General features: G+C 53.5%; 4 protein-coding genes across 4 annotated transcripts; 1 reads left to right on the top strand and 3 right to left on the bottom strand.

Moving 5' to 3' along the window:
• Positions 1-7183: 7183 nt before the first annotated feature.
• CMQ_7551 (prenyl cysteine carboxyl methyltransferase ste14) lies at positions 7184-7900 on the bottom strand (the record flags this gene model as incomplete). Its single annotated transcript, XM_014314556.1, has 1 exon — positions 7184-7900. One exon carries the CDS (start codon positions 7898-7900, stop codon positions 7184-7186), a length of 717 nt encoding a protein of 238 aa, XP_014170031.1.
• Positions 7901-12851: 4951 nt separating this feature from the next.
• Positions 12852-13741, bottom strand: CMQ_7319 (gas1-like protein; the record flags this gene model as incomplete). The annotated part of the gene is made up of 3 exons (XM_014314324.1): positions 12852-13010; positions 13068-13570; positions 13627-13741. The coding sequence occupies 3 exons, from the start codon at positions 13739-13741 to the stop codon at positions 12852-12854; spliced, it is 777 nt and encodes a 258-aa protein (XP_014169799.1).
• A 2176-nt stretch (positions 13742-15917) lies between these two features.
• CMQ_7058 (ribosomal large subunit biogenesis protein) lies at positions 15918-17445 on the bottom strand (the record flags this gene model as incomplete). The annotated part of the gene is made up of 6 exons (XM_014314063.1): positions 15918-16250; positions 16362-16828; positions 16902-16979; positions 17051-17088; positions 17162-17262; positions 17428-17445. 6 exons carry the CDS (start codon positions 17443-17445, stop codon positions 15918-15920), a joined length of 1035 nt encoding a protein of 344 aa, XP_014169538.1.
• Positions 17446-18336: 891 nt separating this feature from the next.
• Positions 18337-19854, top strand: CMQ_7433 (serine/threonine-protein kinase rio1; the record flags this gene model as incomplete). Its single annotated transcript, XM_014314438.1, has 1 exon — positions 18337-19854. One exon carries the CDS (start codon positions 18337-18339, stop codon positions 19852-19854), a length of 1518 nt encoding a protein of 505 aa, XP_014169913.1.
• Positions 19855-19934: the final 80 nt, after the last annotated feature.

The following is a 19934-nucleotide window of genomic DNA, read 5'->3' as shown; positions in this document are numbered from 1 at the left end:
GTCGTACGGCATCTGCTGAGACATTGCTGGAAAAAAATTCTCGTTCGCAGAAAGACGCCACAAAAAGGAAATAACCACAAATGAGAAGAAGGGAGGGAGAAAATATAAATAAAGAAAAAAAAACTGCGGGGGACGTTGCTGTTGGGGCCAAAACAATAAAGCTCAAAGTGAGCTGACTTGTAATTGAGCGCTATTCGTACACCAAAAGAAAGGATCAGACGTGTAGAGGCCCTCGTAAGATACGAAAAACGGACCAGCAAAGATGAAAGAAGTTCGCCGCACTGGAAACACTTGGCTGATGGAAAGCACGGCAGGCCGTATGTCGTAGCGTACTGTCTGTTGGAACTACGAGAACTCCGTACTAGCACGCTTTGGCTTAAAGCCTAGTGTGGCCCTGTTTCGACATAGCCAAAACCGGGATAGGGCCCCGGAAGAGGCATCTCGACTAAGATACTTGACCGGGCTCGTAAATGGTCGCTGAAATCGGGCGGGCACAGCAGGAAAGGCGGTTCCTCGAGCACAACTGTGCGGGTGGCCGCATGGCAGAACCCTGGCATTTATGAGTGTTATGCACCATTGTGCCGTGTCTGACTATTCTTCTCTGGTTTCATTCTATTGCGTCCCACCAGGTGGCTCTGCTTTACAACAACGTCGCCAGAATATTCGCTCGACTCGCGCCAGCCAATGCGGGAGGTAGGGCTACCATCCACAATTCGCATCCTCTTTGACTGGATGCCCAATGCGGCCCATTGGCCAGGAGTAAACAGCGGTCGCGCCACCCTGGGCCTGCCCTTCCAATGGATCTGCTCAATTACAGAGCTGCATTATCGGACGCTGCGACGCACTTTCTCCGTGGCCAATGACACCCAACAAAATCACCGCCAAAAGGCTGTGCCCAGTGCATTGGTTCACGAAAAAAGCTCATTAACTCGTTATTATTCTCGATGGCTATTTTTGCCCCCGCCAACATGGCGATCCTCTAGGGCGAAATCCTGCTCGGTATTATTTTACTGGATTTGGCAGTTGCCACTATCGGTGTGAGATTTTTCTTGTTCGTCGTGCTGCAGAATACACTCAGAAATTGCCTTGGCGTGTGTACAGCATCCGGGTATACGGATAACCTGTTTACTTGATGACCATTGTGTCAAACCCGTGTGCGTGGACGAAACCTGTCTCGCCGGTGCCAGAAATGTTTTGGCAGCACTCGTATTACGTATTGCCAAAAGAAACCATCCCCATAGTTGAATACGGGCAGTGCAAGAGAAATTACAAGGCCTTCCTTGTGCTGTGACCTGCGCCCTGCGTGCTGTGACCTGCGCATGCAGCAACTAGGGGAAGTCAGCCGGGGGTGGAGAAGGAACGAACGCTTGCAATCCTCATTGTTGCAAGTAAGACAGGTAAATTGGTGGCTCGGCACCCAATGCATATTCGTAGTGCTCCGTACTCCGTACGTTTTGTACGTATTGAGTACGAATGCTCCGTGCCTTGCCAGTATTGCGTCGTACAAATTCTACCGGTCGTGTCTGATCATTTTAGGCGAATGCAACCCCATCTCGTCATCTCAAGAGGAAAATCATTATCTTACCCGTACGGAGTACATACGAGCCATTGCAGAACATGAAACGGAAAGATTCATTACATTGTCACAGCACTAAAGAGATAAGAGCTTTGGCAGAAAAAAAGTAGTGGGGCAGAATTTTCAGCGACTCGGCGGAGGGAGAAGTCGGGGTTGACCGACAGCCCGTCTAATTGGCTTGAACGAGACGCTGCAAAAGCAGTCCAGCGTACATCGTAGAACGGGGGACTTGATTGACAGACAATCTGTGCCACACTGCGCAGCCTTCTCGCGCGTGCGAATGGAAACGCACTACTGCGGACGGAGAAACTCACTTGAATTACGTGTTTGTAACATCAACGAGAACCTCTATGGCGACATCGTCGAGTTAGAACATGATCTTAGCCTCTTCTGTAATCCTCGTATGTCGTGTCGTCTCCAAGGCACCTATGTCCTTCCAGACCTAAGCCGGCCAGTGGAGCCGGGTCTCGCTCTAAAATCTACGAGTAAAATGGGTCAGGCCATGCACGACAGGCGTACGGCACCCACCATTCAGCCGCTATTCGCTCGAGGTCTATACTCCGTACTCCTCTAATGCCGATTGTAACTGCTAAGAGAAAGCATTTGCCCCCTGAGCTTAGAACGTATCCAGTTACCTCGCGCTACTCGTACGCGTACGGAAACAGAGTGCACGAGGCTTTATCGCAAACGAGTACTTTCTGATGCATGTATGGTATTTTACTTGATAGCTTCCTGGCTTCCAACGAGCTTCGTATTGCGTGGGGGGAAACATTGTAGCTCGGTGAGTACTGCCCCCAACATGTACGGAGTATGTTTTTTTTTTTTTTTCGGAATGGCTGGCCGAAGGCGACAGGCTTTATCTGGACCCTCCCAACTTGGAAGCCCAAATAAAAAGTTCGACCTTCCCTGCCAAAAGCTAGCGTGGGTCCAAAATCAAAGCTGATAGGGCACTAGTCGGTGCACAGAGCCCGGTATGAAAAATCCTTTGCGAGTCCGAGCTGTGCCACAGATCATCGCCCCCCTTGCCTTTCCGGCGCACGCTCCCTGTAAGCTAAACGGAAGCCTCCCAACAAGTTGTGACAAGCTCCGTTGCGTCTTATCGCCTCAACAGCGGGAAGGGGGTTCCATTACGACGTCCGAGTGGCGCGGTCTGCTATCCATGGCCGTTTTGTAGAAGCGGGCCTCGTTTTAAGCTATGTACGCCTACGAGCGCGCGTCCTTGGTATATACAGCCATACAGTAATAAAGGATGCGTGGACGCCGTGCCCCTGACTGTCTCCCAGCCTCTCTCGTGGCTACTGTCAGCAAAGGCAAAATGGGAGGGCAACACCATCCATTATGAAAGAAAGAACGCCACGCAGGCTGTGTGCAAAGAAAACAAACCAGGGTTGCTGGTTTTCGTGGCTGTGGCCATACTCGTACGAAGTACCCCGTACGCGAAAATGCAGCAGTGGAGCCATCCCTTACACACACACGAGTGGAGAGGACAGAAGCTGTGCCAGTCTTTCGTTTTCGGTCTCACCCTCTGCCCCCCAAGGGGTAGTGGGCGAACAGGAACCTCGATTTTTAATTCATTAATCACCAACTGGCGTTACCGGCCAGCTGCCATGGAAGCGGTGTGCATGGTACAGCCGTTTAAAATTTGAAGATGTTAAATTCATTTGATGAAAGTACTCGTTAGATCCAAGCCAGTCCGAAGGTCCAGGTTGTCCGAGACCGGACGAGTATCTGTCCACTACGTCTTATCACTAAATATAGCGGAAGATGGAACCGCCAATAAATATTTGGAGTAGCACGCATGGGGAGAAACGCGACGAAAAATCACCGTCGTGTAATCCGTAAAAATTGGAGGCTCGGCATTATTACATACTCCGTAGTAACAGTGGCCCCCAAAATTGACAGTAATCAGATAGCCGGTACGAAGTTCCCAAGGATGGATCTCAACTGTTCCGTTTAAGGTTAACGCCGTTTCGCTGGTGGGGTTTATGATATCATGAACTTTCAACCAACGGGTTTATCAACGAAGCAGATGAGGCCATCTTACTCATTCGTACACAGAGGGACGAGAAAGAAATAGAAGGGGGGCAGAAAGAGTAAGTACTTCGGCTGTCCGGTACGCTTTGGATCGGTGATTCCTAAGAGCCCGGATGGCAGTACGGCCATCCTCTCTCATGCCATCAATGTCCGTCAGCGTTCCGGCCTTTCCGAGCTCGCTCACGAAAAGCCATGGGCAAAAGCATAGGCCACTTCATCCATGGGATCTTTCGTGCACCATGCTGCCAGTTTTTTGTGTGTCCCTCCTGCTCATCGAAGATTGATTTTCGGCTGTGGACGGCCGGTCTCCGGTATGGAACAGGTCGCCATGGCCTGGACTGTATCTTACATAGTATTTAGGAAGGCTGTGCCGATGAGATTCCGAAAACCGGTTGCATTGAAGATCAGCCTAGCATTGCGTAACGTGCGGCGAATTAAACCGTCATCAGACAAGTAGTGTATGCGTTTCATCATACAATTCTCGCGTTATTGTAACCGGCAGCACGGAAGCAAGTGGGGGTGCTGTGAGCCATAGCTGCAGTGGTATGACATGCGTAGGCCTTACTGCATCTCGTTGGCTGCTCATTCGTCTTCCTTCTTCGACGCGGGGAAGTATCTGTTAAAAAGGAGATAAGGGTAGGCCAACAAGCCCCCGCAAAGCCCCGGGTTGCAAGTAGAGCTGAGACATTGAAGGGGGGTGGGGGGCGAAAAGGGAGGGAGGTGCAAGATACGAACAGGATAGTGTGATTCTTGCCCTGACCGAGTATATCCAGACACTCGTTGCACATCCCTTCGGTGCTGCACCACTCAAATATCGCTACTACTTTCCCAACAACTCTCATCCCCGCGCGAGCAGCTCCACTGTGTCCTATTGGATGGTGCGTAGACACCATCTACGAGGTACAGAAGATCCTGTTTAGTTATGAAACTTCTCGTTTATTCTTGCCGTTTCAATGTCGCCACATACGCCGTGCGAGCATCACTGTTTCTACTCGTAGATGATGGTAGAGTGCATATTGTGTATGATATTGATATCCGACAGATAAGCTGCCGAAGGCTGCTGAATCGGCTAATGACGAGAACGGATCCATTGAGCGTCTCCGTTAGCATGCCTTGGTTTCTAGCTAACCTTCCAGCCCACTTGGAAAAAACCGTGTAAGCTGGTAGGCATAAAAATTGCGGAAGATGCACCCCCCTTGCACCCTGCAAGCTGCAGTCAGGAGGCACACCGCAGACAATTGTGCACATTGCATGTATGATACTATGTACGGAGTAGGACGAAGTGCACCGCATAACGCATGTTCCAGCTGCAGACATATTTTAGCTCGGTCTGAGAATTCTGCGCGGCCTCTTCATATGTGCAGGATGAGAAAGTTCTGTAACGATATCTGGGCGGCACAAAATGAATTGCACGACTTCTGTTCATGTCGCCTACTCCGTGCCTCGATCGCCTACCTGCGAAAGCGGTATGCTTCCTTTTTATTGTCTTAGATGCATGCAAGCGATTCCTTCGACGCACACCGATGCTCCCGTAGCAGTTGCATTGTGCTCCGATCCGCATCTCAGGATCACCTCGTATTCTATTTTTTTTTTTGGTGGTGTGTGCGCCAGAGTTGCGTGTTATTGTCGGAACGTCAAGAACGTTGAAACCAGACGGGTGAGATAAACAATGGGGGCAAGATAAGAAACGGGCAAGCAGGGGCCTTGATAAGGTCCGTTCGTGGGATATCTAAAGAGATCGGACCAGGAGCAAAAAGTTTTCGAATTGGCCAATAGAATAGGATTGACAAGCAAGCGCTTCCAGTCAGCCTTGCTACTGTGGCTTACAAATGAGAGCGAGGCTGGAATTGGACGCATCTAGGGAAAGAGGCTTGAGGTCCCACACTTGATACAGCCTTGTGCTGATCTGTCACATTTCAAAGTCTAGGATCCACATGCCCTTCCGTCTTTGTCATGACGATAGGGTAGAAAAACAAGAGACAAAAATGTTTGAAAATGCCACAGCCGGATCAGCTGCGCCACACATTGACAAACGAGGCAATCCTGCGGCACGACCACATAAGCGGTAGTCTGATGTAGGCAAAGAAACCACGCTGCTGGCCTGATCAATGTTCCAGAACCATGTTTGGAAGACTTGCCTGCATTGTGGTGTGGATATCTTTTGAAAAGGCAGGTTTGCACCGCGGCGAGTTTGGAGGAAGGATTTAGTGCGTAAATGTCATGCATTTCGTAGTTTGCGTGCGCTTTGACAACGTACTATTTACATCTATCTGTACAGCATGTAACATATGTATCTGAAAATGATAAAAAATTGGTTGTAAGATCCTGATACAAAAAGCAAGACGTAAAATCGGTATACGTATACGTTCGAGCAAAGTTGGCAAACATTTGATACGAGGTAGAGCTCGTAAAGCCCCTGCTATCTGACGTAAGAATTTCTTTCACGACGTCATGGTTCAGTACGGAGTATCGGAATAGTCAAGAAACGCGATGAAAGGGCATGTGGCAAATCTTAAGCTGGGACAGCTTCCCCGGATCGAAGTGTAATTGGAAGCCAGCAGGAGTCGTCATATGGCCAAACCAAGCCATGATCAGAGCGCCAACGCACAGTGCAAGTGTTCGCCGAGGCGTCCGGGCGGTTAGAGTTCGCGTTCTCGGCTGCTAGTTGTGAGACAAGGCTGTGCAGCGTTTACCTGCAGAAGTGCCCAAAGGACGCGCGACGGTATCGAAATGGCGCGCGATCAAGTGCGGCCACTCGTAAGATGCGCGCATTCATCAGGGCAATGGGCAGGTTTTGGGGGGCGACCGATCGATGTTTTGGCATTCGCATCGGAGTTTCTGGCGACTGAGTCCCATAAATTCGCCCCTGTCAGCCCCGTAGCATTATTTTAGGGGCGCGTACTCGTAAGACAAGACCTACTGTGTACTTGCGTGCTAGGGAAAGGTGCCCGTATAATTTACAGGGGGGTTGCCCTAACGACAGTCTACCATCGGCGGATCGTCGCCCGGGACGAGAACGGCCTACTACTCGTATGTATGAGCATCCCCACTGCCATGGGAAATGCCTGTAACCTGCACATGGAGGAGAATCGCGGCAGCGCGACAGCAAAGAGCGCGAGCACACGGCCGGAAAAATGCCGTCGTTGCCAGCCAGGGGCGAAAGCGACGGTAACTGGAATGGCTCTCCACGCAAGCCCCTATTCAGAAGGGAATAGCACGAAGCCCGCGGAGACCGGCGATACGCAGGGAGGCCGGGGGACAAAGAAGAGGCAGGGGCTATCAAGAGCCCGTCGACTACGGCGCAAAATGGCGCAGTTCGGCGGCCGCGCCTGAAAACGGCCAAGGCGCTACTACGCGTATGTAATTGTGCGAGCACGCTATTACAGGAAGGCTCTTGCTGTTTATGGCTCCGTTTCGCCGCGATCCTTCGAGCAAGTCTGCAGAGTGGATTTGAGAGTCAAGAAACGGTGAGAATGAGGCCTCAGCCCCTGGCCGCCAGTCTGTTTTAAGCCGCCCACGGCTCGTAGGCTACCGAGTACGAGAAACTAAGTACGGAGCGTTTGACCTCCCCCACTAAATGAGGAATGGTATGAAGCGTGCCGTGGCAGCATGCCACTTTTCCCAGTCGGCGCTGAACTTGGCTCGCAGCATCTGCTCTTCCTGCCGGACCCGCAGGCGGCCGGCCCAGGCGAGGGCTGAGACGGCGACGGTGGCCAGGGTCCAGGCGAGCGTGGTGGCGGAGCGATGCCAGGCCGGGGGGATCCAGCAGGCGAGCACGCCGTCGGTACGGCAGAGAAGGGCGGCGTTGCCGACGAGGAGGACCTGGACGCCGACATAACTGGGATGCTGCAGGTAGCGGTAGAGGCCGGTGGTGATCAGACGGTCCGGCTGCGCGAGGACAAAAGTAAAGCTGGTGCCAAGCGAGGCATAGCTGCAGAGACGCAGCGGGATGCCCAGACAGAGGATGAGGGCCAGCGAGAGAGTCGTGGCAGGCGACCAGGTGATGCATCCGGATGCAACAGAAGCAAGCCGGCCGCCAGGATGCCGCAGCACGGCCGGGTAGCAAAGGGCCAAGCCGGCCGTGTGCAGGGAAAGCAGGCCCAGCGGGGCAACGACGGCGTTGGTGGTGTTCTGAGAGGCCAGATGCAGCCGCTGGAGAGCATCGCCAGTTGTTGTCGGCGGTGACGCCTTGCCGACGTGCGGGGGAGAGAGTGCGACGTAGGTCCCCACGGTGGAGGCGAGCACCGTGGCTGCCAGAGCGGCCTGGCTCAGAGACGTGGCAGCCGACATGGTCAGGTCGACTCTGCCAGTCGTTTGACCCGGACAAGACGGAAAAGGGAGGGGTATGGACCGTATGGTTGAGTCAGTAAAATACGTATGACTAATAACAAGTCACGGAACAGGCAGGATGCCCTATCTGACAAATCCGGGTCTCTGCCCTGATTGGCCCGTGCGGCTGCTCAGCATCTTTCTGTCAGTTCGTCCATCTCACCACCCGAGCCTGCGACCACTACGGACAAGACACGACGCAACGGCGTCTTGTCTGGAAAGGCCTCTCCTGTTCGAAGCACAGCCAACAAGCGGTGTGCGAAGCCGCTGTCTGCTGAGTGAAGGTGAAGATGGGGAAGTTGCTTCGTCGATCATACATACGGAGTAGGAGCAGGATTTCTGTGAGGCGGGGGGGGGGGGGGGGAGGGGGGGGTCGTCTTCGCCGCCAATCACCCCCCCTCCTTTCCGCATTGGCGTGCCTTCAGCTACCCTGAAGCCCTGTGTTGCATGCCGGGGAGTCTGAGGGATTATGGGTGTGGTAATTTGAGGGGAATCGTTGGGGAGAGATGCATGGCAGCAATACGAGCCACTACTTGTCCGCTAGCCTGATCGGCCTGTTCTTCTCCGACCTCTTGGTTGTCCGGACAGATATGGATATTTTCTGCCTTCCGTCAGGCGACGGCATGCATGCCTTGCTCGCCTACAGCAGCTCGTACGAGCATCCTCACACACCGCTCGACCCGGACACGCATCCGTTTCCACAGCACATCGCTTGGCCGTCCTGTCCAGTGACCACGCCATTCCTCCGGCGAGGTGCCCTACGAGCATTCCATTCTTCTTCCAGACGCCAGGTATTCTCCCACCTGCCGGGGCTCCCTTGGGATCTCCACAGCCCCGCATACGGTCTCTGAGAAAAGTCTGGGGATCCGCCAGCGAGGCCGCCTCGCTCCAGGAGCAGAATTGGAAGACAGAACGTTCTGCCCCGTCACGGAAGCCTTTCCAACAACGGTGGCAATTCGCCCAACATCTTCGGGGCTTTGGGCAGGAGCCTTGCCGCCCGTGGCGTCTTGGCTTTTTCTTTCTCGCCGGCCAAACGCCGGCCAGGCAGGGCCAACGCCGGCCGTTTCAACCTAGTCGGTGATTGTTTGGCGTTCTGATGGCTCGATTGCGTTGGGCCCAGCCTTTCTTTCATCCCCGCACTGCTGCTCTGTCTCCCTGTCCAACGACCACCACATCCCGCCCGTTCGAGTTTTCATGGCCACCGTGTCGAGGAGGGGGCGTACATATTTGCCCCTCCTTCAACAAACTAGAGCGATCGACATGTAACCTGGCTTGACACGAACAACAGGAGCGGCCGAGCGACGTGGTCCAGATCTGTGCTATCGTATGCCTTTTTCAGCAAAGGGGGCCACTAAGACGTCCCGTAAGAGACGGCGAAAACGGCCCAGCATCGGCATCTGCTGCCAACTTTTCCCGTCTCTTGCTGCTCCTCCTAGCAAATAGCAACATAGTAGGCAGATGACCGCCAGGCGTGCCACCCTGCTAAAACCGGTATCTCAAGCCGCTCGAGTCTAATTGCGCTTTGTTGTATGTTTCTGTGTATGCCCAACCCCGCCCGATAGCTCAACACGCGTACTCTCCAGAACGGCAACGAGGGCCACCCATGAAGCTGGGCCAATGGGCACGGCCTACGCCGCCTTGACGTTGCATCGGGAATCGATACCCAGCTTCTCCCTGTGGAGTGTGGAGGGGTTGGGGCCCAGGAGCTCCCAACCTCACGGCTGCATTCACTCGTCTGATGAGAAAACTCTTCCCTACGAGACTGTGCATGTATTGCAGCCGTTGGCTGCAAATGGAAAAAGTGACACTTCTCATTATCTACCATGTTCCGACTCCGCCGACTGGAAATACGCCGATACGTGGTCTTCGCTGCCATGCTAGCTATGTGTGCCTCACACCCCTCTCGAGAAGCTCTTCCGACCGTCTCCTACCGTAATACACATACCGTCCTGGGCAAATCCTCCGCCGGGGTCGCATCGGCGCAATGCGCCACAACCAGTCTGCTCTTCAGTCGTAGCAGGTCCACTCTTTTCTGGTGGATGCAAGCAAAAAACGGGACGGCCAGGTGTTTTGCAGCCGGAATGTATTCTATATGTAGCTACCTGCTGACGACAGATGCAACTGATGCTTGAGCCAGAATCATGTGGCTTCCTCGCAGCTCTAGCTGCCTGCATGGTAGTCTCCGTCCTGATGTGCGCTTTACGAGTAGGTTGCCCTACAGTGGAATCCCCCGGATTACGCAACCGTCTCCGGGACGGGTTCCGACCGACGATCGTGCTGATGGTGCTACAGGCACGCCATTGCCGGCAATCAGAGTACTCCAACTCGTACGAGCGACGTTGACACAGCCGTTACGCCAAAGTGGCAATAGCTCCAACGTCATGATCTTCACATCGACACCGCCATATCTTGCCGCGATAGTATTGTCAACCAGAGATGTGACTGGAGATCGGCGTGCTCAGATATTCGGAGCTATCCTGATAACACCTGTTCTAGTGGTGCTGTCTGCTCAGATTGTATGACATTGTGTGATGGAGGAGGCAGACGTTGCATAATGCGACGCGGGAAGCCGTATCTATACCTAAGTGGCCAGATTGCGCACGCAAGAAATGACAGCCAAGCAAGCGTCTGGCAGAGCCAATGCGAGCAGAGCATGGATGGGTCGTAGGTGCTACTGCATCAGGTAAGATAGTATACGGGCGTAGGCGTGGAAGCAAACGGTGTCACAGAGCGACGGTAGCTATGTGGCCATGGCTGGATAACTTCATGATGGGAGCAGCTCGGGCGCTAAACGCGAATCCGAATGCCGAAGCTGACATACAGGATGCGCTATTCTGCTTTCACCTTGTTCCGTCGTAAACTGCACTTGACCGTGCACTGTCCGTACCTTGTTCCAGCCTAGCTGTGCTTCGATAGGATTCCGTTAAGAGCCTGGAGCTTTCTCACGTTATGTGTAGAGCGTAGCGTCTATCGTATAGTCTGTGCTGGAGCTAGGGGCAACTTCATGATGTTAAACCCCCCCAAGGCTACATCCTGCCTATTCCAAAATAGTGGCCCAGGACTAGGCAACCTTCGTCTTGCCGGGCTCCCTCTTGAACCCGGCCACGGACACAGGCATTGAGTGCCTGAGAAGAACCGAGCGAGAGCCCGTCGGAGTTCTTTCTCATACGGGACAGCGGATATTATCTCGGTAACCACGTGCTCCAAGATTGACAGAACTGCATGCACACTCGTACGATCACGAGGGCTCGGGACTAAAAGAGGAAAACTGGATGAGGCTGTGCGAGTAGTCACGGTTGACCCACCCGGGCCTTTGGGACATGAAAGCAAACAAGCGCCCTTGATGGCCTCAGGCCAAGCGTCTTTCAAGCAAGCAGACCCAGAGCAAGCGCTTTTTGCTCAAACTGTCGCAATAGTGCATGCCGTTAGATTATAATTCAGTTTACCAGGCCCTGTCCAGCTCAGTCCTGCTTCTCTGCTCCATGGAACAATTTTGTTTTCATGATATGATATCCACCTTGATGATAGATCTAGCCAACAATAATATTACCAACTTCACAAGATGCTCGCCCCAATATATTATTTCCTAAATGTGCTTTCTAGACTACATAGCAACTACGTATAGCTACAGCATGTACGTTGGTTTTTAAAAAGGCAGAAAATTGGCATTCGAGATCAAATTATCATAGCCCGTTTGAACTAAGTATATAGAGATGCGTATAGATGCTAGCGTGGAAAATGCTCGAGAACATGTTTCAGAGAAGACGGCAGTGTGCTTTCCAGCTCCTGGCTGATCCGGTACAGTCTGGTTTTATTGCGAGTCGTGTGCATTTACGAGGTTGGAGCGGTACACCAGATAGACAAACTTGAGGATGGCGGTGTCCAACCTTATGCACGAGGCGCCTCTCTTGCAGTGCAAAGGATCCCATCTTTCTCTAGCCTTGACACTCTACGGACAACTTTGCCATGCTACTATAACTTTTCTGCGTAGGCACATTTACGACAAAGAGTTCGAGGTGCACCATGAAACGATACTTTTGGAATGATGGCTACTAATTCTACGCGTGTGATAGAGTATTTACCGCTGAATATACAAGCTTCCTTAGATTGCAAAGCATATATCGTGAGCAACATCGGAAGCTGTGATATAACGCCGCGACGTCAATCACCCTGCTATGTTCTAATAGTGAAAGTATTGCGTTCCGATATAAGTTTTCAATAAGATGATTGTAGACTATAAGATGAAGCCCAACACTACGACAAGCAATACGAACCAGATGCGAGTGCTACTTCCTCCTTGTCCACGTACAAATAGTGACCACCGAAGCCACCGCGGATATCAATTCAAGTGGCCTACAATCCAATCTCTCGCGTGCGCTGCCCGCAGTGATAACGCTGGTCATGCGGCAGCAATACGGCCAACAGGCGGTCGAGGTGCTGAACAAGGCCGGCGACCGATTTCGGCCAGAGACTCTGGAGCCGGGATGCTTAGTAGATAGCCTCAGCGTTGCCATCCGCTTTGTTTGTCAGCCACCCTATCGGAACAAACGTCTTGCAACGCGTATCCTCACATGTAACACTCGCCAACCTACCGAAACACGGGCTGAAACTGCTGTCAGACACTAACAATGCAAGTTCAAGACTCTTTTTCAATGTACCTTTACGTACAAAATAATATACAGTTGAGTGCAACATATCAATATATTTATAAAAAATCAGCAGCCCCAGCTTAGCTAGGGAGACCCAGTCAAGCAACCCAAGCTCCATCTATCTCCACTCTAATAGTAGTCTGCTGCCCATGCTCGCAAGAAAAACGTACATCCCTCCCAGTGCCACAGCCGGAGCAGGCAGGCCAGCACAGCCGTCAGCCCGCGTCCGACTGCGACCCGGTTCATTTTTATTAGCCGGCTGTTTAGGAGTCGTTCTCCAGAAGAGCACGCTTTGCCCAGCGCATGCTGTTGGACAGAAGGTCCCGTGCGTTGTTGTTCTTGCCCTTCTTGGTGCCCGTGCTGGTCGCCGAGGAGCCCTTTGTCTTGGAAGCCTTGGCAGAAGATGATGTCGTGGTGGCGGCCTTTGGTATGTTAGCAAATGTGTTTGCAGATCTCGGGTTGGGAAAGGGCTATCTTACAGCGGCAGTGGCATCGGTCTGCTGGACGGCGAAGCAGCCGCCAAAGGGACCGGCAGCAGCGTTGTTGCGGCAGCGAACAGTGCACACATTTCCGGTAGAGCCACCGCTGCAGTTCAGCGTCGAGGGCATGGTGACGGTGATGTTGAAATCCTGCTCCTTGGCCAGCGACAGACCGTTTGTGCCGGGGATGTTGTTTGCCACGGTCAGGTTGTGAGACATGACGCCAGAGTCGCTGGCCTCGTCGAGATCGCAGCTGTAGGGGCCAGCGCCGTCGGCGTTGACCTGGTGGATGGTGATGGTGAGCTGAGAGCCGGCAGCGACCGACGTGACAGCACCAGAGCTGATGGCGTCTTCGGTGCTGGTCTTGACGTCAATGTTGCCCGTCAGCTCAGTCCGGCCACACTCGGTGACGGTGCCGGCAGCAATCTCGGCATCGCGGATCAGCGTCGTGTCCTGCTGGCACGGCGAGATGGTCGTGCAGTTGCGCGGGAGGGCGTTGTTGACTGGAAGACCGCGTTAGCATCGATTCGGCCAATTTTATCTGGCATACATCACGTACCCTGGAAGCCAACACTGGCGGGCGAACCCGCATCACCCTGAGCAGCGAGGATAACACCGTGTGCGCTCACGCCAGCCAGGAAGGCGGCAACAGACATAAGAGTAGCGGAGTGCATTTTCGTTTTTGTTGGGGGGGAAATAAAAATAAAAAAGGACCGGCCTAGGATATAGAAAGAGCGAAAAGGGTTAAGAGCTGCTGAGAAGGGAAAAGAAAAGATCGTCAAGACCTGTGAAGAAACGAAAATGAAAGTGATGCAAAAACAAAGAATCAACTTCAAGTGATGATGTGCAATGATCTTTTCGAAATGGACGTAGATGAGACGGCCGGCAGACTATATACCTCCTCGCCCATCCTACTTGTGTCTGTGCACAATCCGACGAAGACCACGGGCATGGCACACGTAATGCCGGCATCCTTGAGACAGGAGCAGCGATGGTGGAGCAGGAGAAAATAGCATATTCTACAATGTACCCCCTCGAGGGATAGGGGAGCTGTTGGAAACATCCTAGCCGGCCGAACTGGCAGAATAGGCAAAATAGAGCTCCGTGTTGTTGCTGAGGCTGGACCCAGTTATGCATGACAGGGCCTTCTGAGTGGCCAGCCTCGATCCGCCGCCCGATACGATGCCAGATAGGAAGGTATCTGACTTAGCAGCGTCTGGCTGCAAACAGAGGGGGTCGGAGATTTTGCCTTTTTCCCCACCAGGGGTGGCCCAGCCTCAGAGGCCGGCCCCCTGTTCTTACTTGGCAGGCAAAACGACGCCAAGGGAGATTTGGCACAGCAATGGATCTGAGGGTACGGAGCACTCCGTACGGTTAAAACCGTAAATGGGAGGGAAGGATTCTGCAGAAACAATGGAGCGCGGCTACGGAGAGTGTCCGCAGCCCGAGAGAGTAAAAATATTGCCTGGCGATGTCACTGCCATGGCGAAGCGAAATTGGGGCGGATGAATGTAGTCAATTGGGAAAGACGACCGATCTGCTTCAGCTTTTCGTGTGCATGGCCAGCTCGGGAGAGAACTGACTGGTGATGCTGTTTTTAGCCCGAGATCTGGCATTTTCTTTTTCATTCATTCATTCTAGCATTCTTCTTTTCTCTTTTCACTCTTCTTTCTCTTACTGCACACTCCTGTCTTCACCTACTTGCACAATGTGAAAGGGTTTGTCCCCTTCATTGCATTCCCTTTTGAGATCGACGAAACCAAACCAGGTGTCAGAGAGCCAGGCTAGCAGGGGTTGTCTCCAGCACTTTGCTGCAATGCGGCAGCTGCAGCGCTATCTCTTTGCTATGTAAAAGACTTACCGGTTCCAGCGTCGCAGCCAGAGCCACTCGGCGTGGGCCGACTTCCTTTCGGCGACATTAGGGCCCGCAGGAGCCGTTGAGGACAAAAACGAGCCAATAATTTTCCACTTTGCGAAACGGCCGGCCAGCCGTTGCTGCTTCAGTCGGGCCTCCTCGCCTCCAGCGCTTCTTTTTGCGTTTCAGTCCGCCAGGCCTGTGCCATGGACGTCTGGGAAAGAAGAAACCCACGGCGTTTCATTCCCCGTCATCTGCCCCGTGCTTTGTAAAGAGATACGAGCGCGCATCGTCGCGAATTTCAGGCCACCGACCTTTTCCCCCTTTTTTCTACCCATCTCAGCGGGCCTTGCAGGCCTTCGACGATGGAGCTTGGATACATCGGACACCTCGCCCGACAGCTCTAATTTCGGCATACGGATTGCCTTCCTATGGCAGCTTTATTTGCTCTCCGCATGTACCGATCTACGGAATAGATGGCAATACGAGTACGGATTTAGCCTTCCCCTATTATGCTTCTCGACAGCGGGATCTACGGAGTAAAGCCAAATGAGATCGTCCAGGCCTGAGCTAAGCAATGATCCCTCGTTTCTGAAGCTATGAAACCCACCCACTTGGCAGCAGCTGAGATCGCGGTCTCGAATATCTTTACTAAGCCATGTATAGCATCTTGCAAATACAACATTTTCTCCAACGGCAAATTGGACTTGCACATAATATCTCCACATCAAACTACTCAACCAAGTCCTCGTTCAGCATGTCGTCTGCATATGTGTTCTGTCAACACATATGGAGTACGAAGAACTCCGTACAGAGTGCAGCCAAAACAAGCAGACGGAAACCACGTGACTACCACTAACAGACGAGCATCTCCAGTCTTATGCATGACAGGTTCAATTACTATGTGCATACCCAAACAACAGCGCCTTCACGCCAATATAACCCTAATCGCCTTTTTTGTATCCCAGCCTTTAGACTTGTCGTCCAGGATGTCCTCAGAAGTCTAGTGCCGCCGTCTTGCTCGGGTACTCAACCATCTGCTTCATCTTCTTCTGCGGCTGCTTGGCCACCTTGAGCGGCTGCCGGACAACGCGGCCACGCTTGCGCTTGTCGCCCGCCTTGGTCTTGCTCTTCTTCTTTGTGGCGCTGTCTTCCGAGTCGTCCTCATCCTCGTCCTCGTCCTCATCGTCCTCATCCTCATCATCGCTGCCGCTGTCGTCGCCGTAGCCGTCGCCGATCCAATCCTCGATATCGCCGAGGTCGTCCTCGCTCTCGTCCACGTCGCTGACGTACTCCACGTCGCCCAGCAGGTCATCTTCGTCTCCATTCTGCACAGCCAGCTTGTTCGTCGCCTTTGACTTTGCCTTGCCCTCCAGCTCGTAGTCAAGCTCCTCTTCCTCTTCGTCCTCGTACTCCTCGTCCTCCTCTTCCGAGTCGACGCCCTTGTCCATGTCCTTGTCCCGGACCGCACCACCTTCCCGCTCCATCGCCACGAGGACCTTCTTCCAGATGGTCTCGCTCACGTTGAGCGGCTGGTGGCCGTAGGTGCCAGACCGCAGCCGCTCCAGCAGCTCGCGCTCAATCGTCTTCTCTAGCTGCGCCGCTGCCTCCGCCTTGCGCTCACGCGCCTTCTCGCGGTGCCGGACCTTGGGCGCCAACTTCGGCACCAGCCGCTCACCCAACCGCTCTTCTTCCTTGGCAATACGGCGCATGCGGATTGCCACCTGTGTCAGCCGCGTCAGACGCTGCTTGCACTTGTGTGTCATGAACTTGGGCCAGTAGATGAGCCGGGTGTCGATCTGCGATAGCGCCTCGGCATAGTTCTGAGACAACCGTATCCGTTCCCACAGCTTCGAAGGCAGATGCGCCCGCTCCACCGTCTTCATGTAGAGGTATATCCGGCCGGCTAGCAAGAAAGAGCGGCTGTTAGATGCTTGATAAGATGGAAGACACCGGGGCTGGAGAGAAAAAAAACACACATTCAGGATCCGCTCGGACGGTGGCATATCGAGAGTTGGCAAGCGGGCAGGACTGCCGCGAGCAGATACCGGTAACATCTGGGAACGGCCTGTTAGTCGGGGAAAAAGCACAGCAGGATCGAAGTTTGATATGTGCAGCGTAGACGTACTGAATTCATTGTGGCAGAAACCCTGACCACTTGGAGCTCTAAAATGGGAAAGGAATATCAATTAGCATTCGGATTTCGTCCATCCGTTTTGCGGCGGAAAGCGAAACGCACTTGAGCTTGTACGAGCAGAACTGCTTGTCAATAATGCCCCAGATGATCTCGTCGGACGCCATGGCTGTGGAGTGCCCCCAATTGTCGGGTGTAGTGCTGTCCTGAAGGTAGAAGCAAAGCGAGATGGCAGATAGATGCCTTGCAAATTTCCACGCAAAAAAAATATGGGCCTGCAGAAAAAATGTTAACAAAAATTGGCGGTAACATATTTTGCCGGGCGGTGACACATGTTAGCGTGGGACATGAGGCCAATCGCGAACACTTACCTGGTAGCAGCTGGGCATTTCCAATATTCTGTTATGTGATTGGCAGGATGATAGAGACGCTCCAACAGACTGAAAGGACCGGGAGAAAAGTCATCATCACAAACCATGAGTATTCAAAGTTCAGCGAGTCTAAGCAAATGAAGACAATCCAATTTATCTACAAGTCCCCAAAATAGCTCAACTCAGTCGGGGTAGCCTGTACTGTTTTGAAAGATATGCATAAATACAATGCGCCTTCGTCTCTCAGAATCTTGGTTCTCGTCTGAACTGTATTGTATGAAGACATACTAATATACCTCACTCTGCACAACGCCTTGAAATGCGTGATTGGCCTTGCGTTGAAGACTCTGTCCCAACATGTTTGATTCTCATATTACTTGTGAACTATTGCAAGTCCTAACTCTCAGACTGTCAACATACTAGCAAGCAAATCCATGATTATCCAAGATTTTTAATGGCCTATAGCATAGGTCTGCAATTGCGTCATGGAACAAAACTAGTCCGAATGCTACTCACAATTCCAGTACGAAGCCAAAGCTCCGTATGATTGAGACAAAACAGGACTGTGCTTGATACTGTATTTGCTCTTGGACAGTTTGATTAAAACATAAAAACCAAAGTCAAGCAACGAAAGATTCAAGCAAAGGTGTACCTCTAAAATTGAGCATAAATGGAGGAGCTTTCCTGTTGTCAGAGAAGACTGAATGCTGTTAACACCGCCTGGGAGGGGCTTCCTTTGGCGCGTTTAGTGGACAGAAGGCGGTGAGTTCAAATGCCGTCAGCGGGGTGCACACTGTAATGGGGGATGGTGGGGTTCGCTTCAAGGCGGTTGCTAAAAAAATGAGTATTGATTTTTCTGCCACACATTTCAGCACAACAATTCACAATCCCCACCGACGACCACCGACGATGGCGACGACGGAGGACGGAATTGCGACGCTCGCATCGAACGTGGCGAACGTACACATACAGGATGGCGGCTCGGGTACGGGCACGAAGGAGGGTGGTCGAGGCCGAGGCAATGGCGGCGGTCGTGAGAAGGCGGACCGGGCGACGCGCGACCAGGTGCTGGACCAGCGGACGGAGATGATCCTGCTGCAGATGATCAATAAGGGACTTGTGAGCGAGCTGGAAGGCGTGATCAGCACGGGAAAGGAGGCCAACGTGTACGCAGCAGTGCTGCGGCCGCTGGGCGACAGCGCGGACGAGCCGGCACCAGCGACGATTTTCCGGGCAGCCAAGGTGTACAAGACGTCAATTCTCAGCTTTGTGGACCGCGAGCGGTACATTGCGGGCGAGCATCGGTTCCGCCACGGCGAGCACAAGGGCAACAACCGCAAGATGGTCAAGAAGTGGGCCGAAAAGGAGTTCCGGAATCTGCAGCGGCTGCACCGAGCTGGTATTCCCTGTCCGTTCCCGATCCAGCTCAAGGTCAACGTGCTGCTGATGAGCTTCCTGGGCAGCGCGCGGGGCGTGGCCTATCCACGGCTGCGCGACGTGGAGCTGCAGCCGGAGGGCGATCTGGGTGTTGCGGGCGGCGACGACGAGGCGGCCTCGGCCAGCGTGGCGCGACAGTGGCGTGCACTCTACCTGCAGCTGGTCAGCCTGATGCGGCGGCTGTACCAGGTCTGCCGGTTGGTGCACGCGGATCTGAGCGAGTACAACATTCTGTACAATGCCGGGACGCTGTACGTGATTGACGTGTCGCAGAGCGTCGGCCACGACCACCCGCAGACGTTTGACTTTCTGCGCATGGACATCCGCAACGTTGGCAGCTTCTTCCGGCGCAAGGGCGTGGACACGCTGCGTGACCGCAGCGTTTTTGACTTTGTCACGGCGGCGACCGGCCCGATCGAGGGTGCCGAGCTCGATGCCGCGCTGGAGCAGCTGATGGCGAGCGAGCCGCCGATCGATGGCTCGGCCGAGGGGCTGGCAGCGCTCGAGGTTGACAACGAGGTGTTCCGCAGCCAATTTATTCCGCAGTCGCTGCAGCAGGTGTATGATGCAGAGATGGAGGCCGGTGCGATTCGGCCGGGTGGTGCTGTCGACCGGCTGGCCGGTGCCGGCACGGACGAGGACGACAACGTGTACAAGAACCTGCTGGCGGACAGCGGTACCCGGCGGAAGGGAGGCCGAAAGACGCAGAAGGCAGATGACAAGGACGCGAACGAGGACGAGGACGAGGACGGGGGAGAGGACCGGGCGGACGATTCGTCGGACTCAGACTCAAGTGGCAGCGGCGTGTCGCTGCACAACTCAGACGAGGAGGAGTTTGGGCGGCCGCAGCCGCGGGGGAAGCGGTTTGAGGACAAGGACGTCAAGCGGGCGCACAAGGCGGCGATCAAGGAGGAGAAGCGACAAAAGCGACAGACCAAGATGCCGAAGAAGATGAAAAAGCGGCTGGTGTCGTCGACGAAGAAGGCATGAGAAGAATTATTCCCGGAATTGGGCTACCGGCAGGAGAAAAGGTTTAGAGAAAAAACGAGAACAAGGAAAGAGACAAGGCG

This window comes from Grosmannia clavigera (assembly GCF_000143105.1).
Source record: "Grosmannia clavigera kw1407 unplaced genomic scaffold GCSC_173, whole genome shotgun sequence".
NCBI classification, from domain to species: Eukaryota; Fungi; Ascomycota; class Sordariomycetes; order Ophiostomatales; family Ophiostomataceae; genus Leptographium; species Leptographium clavigerum.
This window is presented reverse-complemented; position numbering and strand designations above follow the sequence as displayed.